The sequence below is a fragment of the Bufo gargarizans genome, chromosome 2 (genome assembly GCF_014858855.1).
Source record: "Bufo gargarizans isolate SCDJY-AF-19 chromosome 2, ASM1485885v1, whole genome shotgun sequence".
Taxonomy (NCBI): Eukaryota; Metazoa; Chordata; class Amphibia; order Anura; family Bufonidae; genus Bufo; species Bufo gargarizans.
Genome location: NC_058081.1, coordinates 25768409 through 25773010, shown reverse-complemented (window position 1 = coordinate 25773010; position 4602 = coordinate 25768409). Strand labels below are relative to the sequence as shown.

General features: G+C 42.2%; 1 protein-coding gene across 1 annotated transcript; it reads right to left on the bottom strand.

The window, feature by feature from the left end:
* Window positions 1-2700: 2700 nt before the first annotated feature.
* LOC122925546 (olfactory receptor 1019-like) lies at window positions 2701-3519 on the bottom strand. The gene has a single exon (XM_044276905.1). The coding sequence runs from the start codon at window positions 3517-3519 to the stop codon at window positions 2701-2703; it is 819 nt and encodes a 272-aa protein (XP_044132840.1).
* Window positions 3520-4602: the final 1083 nt, after the last annotated feature.

Genomic DNA, 4602 nt, shown 5'->3' with positions numbered 1-4602 from the left:
ACCGTGTCATCCACAGATGCCCCATAACAGTGTCATCCACAGATGCCCCCATAACAGTGTCATCCACAGATCCCACATAACAGTGTCATCCACAGATCCCCCATAACAGTGTCATCCACAGATCCCCCATAACAGTGCCATCCACAGATCCCCCATAACAGTGCCATCCACAGATCCCCCATAACAGTGTCATCCACAGATCCCCCATAACAGTGTCATCCACAGATCCCCCCCATAACAGTGACTGGAGCAGACCTGCTGATAAACACACCTAGGCCACCACCAGTCAAGGTAAAAACTTACAGTTATCAATAATGTAATGTAGTGTAGGGGGCCAAGTAATGTTTTGAGGCCAAAATGGCACAGATGACCACCAAAAATATCTAAAATTAGCTGGTCAAGTAAAACGTTGCATGAAACAATCATTAAATAGGTGGCTGACAAAAAGGGGCGGGTTAAAGGGTGTGTCAATGGGCTGAGTCCAGGGGGGCGGCAAAATTAGCTTTCGCCTGGGAGGGTTGGGGGCCCAGGCCTTGAGCTGTGTAAGGGGCCCCAACATTTCTGATGGCAGCCCTGGTTATAGATTCCGCTACCACGGATCATAAGTTATGGTTTGTGGTAGTGGAACCCATAATGAAATTCTTAGATAACCGGAACCTTTTACGCCAAACTTGAAACCACAAGTTTGCTCAACAGTAGTAGCAAGTTACGTTACTGACTCAAATGCTCAGCCATGCAGACACTATGCTATCTATTCCTCTCCTTTATCTTTCTCCTTCTGTAGATCATGCAGAGATCAGTGAGTCTCTGTAGCTTTCTGGGCCTAAGAAGAGGGATCATATGCTTCCTTCCTCTAACAACTCCAGTCTAGGCTGACCTAAGGTTAATGACGGGGCCAGCTCACATCCAACCTCTTACAAGGGCTGTTAATCCCAGCTGTGCCCTCCATACATGGTTACACTAGGTGCAATACATTATATTATATAACAGTACGCTACACAACAAACCACTTGCAGATACCCCCTGCTCTGGGGTACGGTAAATAGATAGATATTTAAGTTATTTTTAATGTTTTATGTATCCTGTTTGTAAGATGTATATTCTATATAAATCATGTATTTGTTACTATTTTCAGTCTTTATAGTCTTGACTCATTGATTGACTACTCCTATTTACTTTACTGTTCTCTATATTCTATGGCGACATCTAGTGGAAAAATTAAATTCCTACAGCATGTGCTTTAAATCCTCAGCAGAAGAATCGAGTGTACAATTTCTAAAATCAATATTATGTATTCAGGAGGACCAGGGAATCTGAACTTAGCTCCATAATGACCATTTTGTCTCTCTTTTTTTAAAAAGAACCCACCACCTCTCCTGACATGTCCACTGTAGTAATAATTTGCATTCCCCATGTAATAACAATTCTGGAGCATCTATTCTTATGACCCTACATTGTGCTATTCCTCTGTTATTCCTGTTAGAGGTTATGGGGCAGAGTGTCCCTGGACTATGGACTAAGCAGAGTCCCCCCCCCCCAATTTGTAACACCACACTGACAATTTAGTAATACACTTTGGAACAATAGAGGAAATAATTGTTGGAATAATAGAGGAAAATCAAAGTGGATAGGGGAGTATCAGGGCACAGAGGCATTACAATAGAGGTACTCCAAGGGCTCAGGTCAGCCCTTTGGTGCTCAAAATTCATAATTTATATAAATAAAATAAAAAAACAAAGATATCTCTACTGCAGTTCACCCTAGAGACAAAAGAAAGGTATAATTTTACACAGCATGATCAACCCTACCAAGCAATATGCCTGGTTTAAAAGGGTTGATCATACTGACATATGCTTATTCTGTCACCTCGTTTTAGCCTATAGAGCTGCAGACATGCACGGCTAGATCGCCGCTAGCATGTCTGCAATATACCGGTCCCATAGCGCTGTGTCCTTTTATTGAGTTTAAAAAATGATTTTATAGATATGTGAATGAGCCTGGTAAGTAGCCCAAGGGGCTGTACTAACCTTCTTGGAGCCCAGCCACGCCCCCCTGTGAAGGAGCTCAGCACCCCCTGAGTCCTCCGAATCTCCTCCTTGCTCACAGTTAGATGGCCATAATCTCGCGATGCGCAGTGCCAGTGTTGTGCTCCTTCCCTGTGCTGGCATCAGCCTCAGGGAAGGAACAGCGCATGCGCGAGCTCATGCATCGCAAGATTACAGCGATCTGAGTGTGAGGAGGAGATTCCTGGATACAGGCGGTGCTGGGCTCCAAGAGGTTAGTGCAGCCCCTTGGGCTCCTTGCCAGGGTCATTTATATATCTCTAAAATCATTTTTCAAACAGAAGAAAAGGACACAGCGCTATGGGACAGGTATATTGCGGACATGCTAGCGGCGATCTAGCCGTGCATGTCCGCATCTCTATAAGTTAAAACGAGGTAACAGAATTCCTTTAAAGTACTTTTTGGCAAACAAATCAGCAGCAGAAAATTGAATATCCCATCCATTTTCCTAAAGAATCAAGTGAGACCTAAAACCTTCCAAGGGTCACTTAAACCTGGCATCAGACTAGGCCGCCAGAGTAACAGTTGGTCCTCAGTGCCCACAGTGGACTCAGATTTTGCCATAACAATGGACTCTAAAGGTCCCTCAGAAAACAACCCCTTTTGGTGCTGACTTTGGAGCCTTAATTTTATAATGCTAAACTAATGTTGATTGTCTTATAACCGTCCTAAAGGCCCTCATTACATCTTTGTTCCTTAAGCTGTACACCAGAGGATTCAAGGTGGGGATGACAATGGAAAAAAGGACACTTATTAATTTGCGTTGATTCTGTGTAAGTGATGCTCTCGGCATCATATAGAGCGTGAAGATCACTGAATAGAACAGAATGACTGTGATAAGATGAGAGGCACAGGTGGAGAAGGCCTTATGTTTCCCACTCAAAGACTTTATCTTGGAAACAGTTTTAATTATAAAGACGTAAGAGACCACAGTGGGCAAAAAGCAGGTGGTTAAGAACAAGGCTCCTTCAAACAATATGATGTTCTGGGTAGAGGCTGTGTTGGTGGAGGAAAGTTCTAGCAATACAGCAATATCACAAAAGAAGTGATTGATGACATTGGAGGAGCAATAGACGTTTCGAGATGTGGTAACAGATATAGGTATAGAGAAAATGAAGCCACCAAGCCAGATGATGAAGGAGGCTAGTCTACAAAATCTCTTGTTGAGAACCATATGATAATGTAAAGGTCTACAGACTGCCACATAACGGTCATAAGACATGACTGTGAGGAGGAAGTACTCAACTGAAGTAAAAGCAACAAAGAAAGTATACTGGATGGTACATTCCAAGTGAGACATAGTGCTAAAGGCCATGATGAAGGCACATATCAACTTTGGAGAAGTGACGGACGTGTAGGTGATGTCTAAGAAGGCCAAGTTACATAAGAAGAAATACATGGGGGTCACCAGTAAAGTGCTAAAAGTTATGAGAGTAATGAGGAAGAGGTTCGCCATCACAGTGGTCATGTAAGACAAGAAGAAAAACAAAATAAAATAAATCTGAAGAAAAGGAAAATTGGAAAACCCAACAATGATAAAATCAAAATGCATTGTGCAGTTGTCAGGTGTCATTTCTATGAGTAGATTATGGGCAAATAATGGCTGCTTGGTTCCAATTATTATGATGTCTTGGACAAAAAACCCTACTTAGGAAGAGTCATGGTTGCCTGCCGTTTCTTCATTGTCAGTTTGTGACGGTTTCCAATCTGTAAGGTGTGGAATACACAGTAGTAAAGAGAATAGTTAATACATGATCTGAAGTTAACTTTAAAAGAGTTGGCCACTTTCTGCCTACTGTTGACCAATGTGTATGTGAGATTATACGGCACTTACTGCTATAGTCTTTGTTGAAATTCTGCGCCATTTTCTATATGTTATATGGTACGGTCTCTTGTGCTTGGACAGAGGTCTTGTTCATAAAATGGCTGCTGATGGAGGGCTATGTGACCAGGCAAATCGCCTCAATGTGATGTTTCCTCCATTCAAGCACACTGCACCTGAACTAAACTCCCAACAGATCAAGTACAGATGGCAGGTGTAGTGTATTTGAATGGAGGAGACAACACATGGAGGTGACTTGCCTTGCCACGTGACCTTCCATCAGCAGCCATCTTATGGACAGGACCTCTGTGTGATCAACACATAAGACTTTGTAAACAAGGGGGAATACCTTATGAAAGAGAGAAAATGGTGCAGAATTTTAACAAAGACTATGTTAGTAAGTACCATATAATTATCTAACAAACACATTGGTCAACAGTATACAGAAAGTCGCCAACCCCTCTAAAGAGCTTTTGTAAGCATGCTGAATAAAAAAAAAATACTTTTCTTTTGTCTGTATGTTAAACAGCTGAAGAGATATGTTTTTATTCAAATGCAAAATAGCACATAGGGGCACCAGGAAGTTGGGCTGAATCCTTGGAGCACTCCTTCTGTAACACCTCTGTGCTTTGTATACTCACCCCTCCCTTTGATTGACATAACTAAACATCAGCATGCTGAGGTCAAAGGTGTGTTCTAGAGCTGTGTCATAGAATG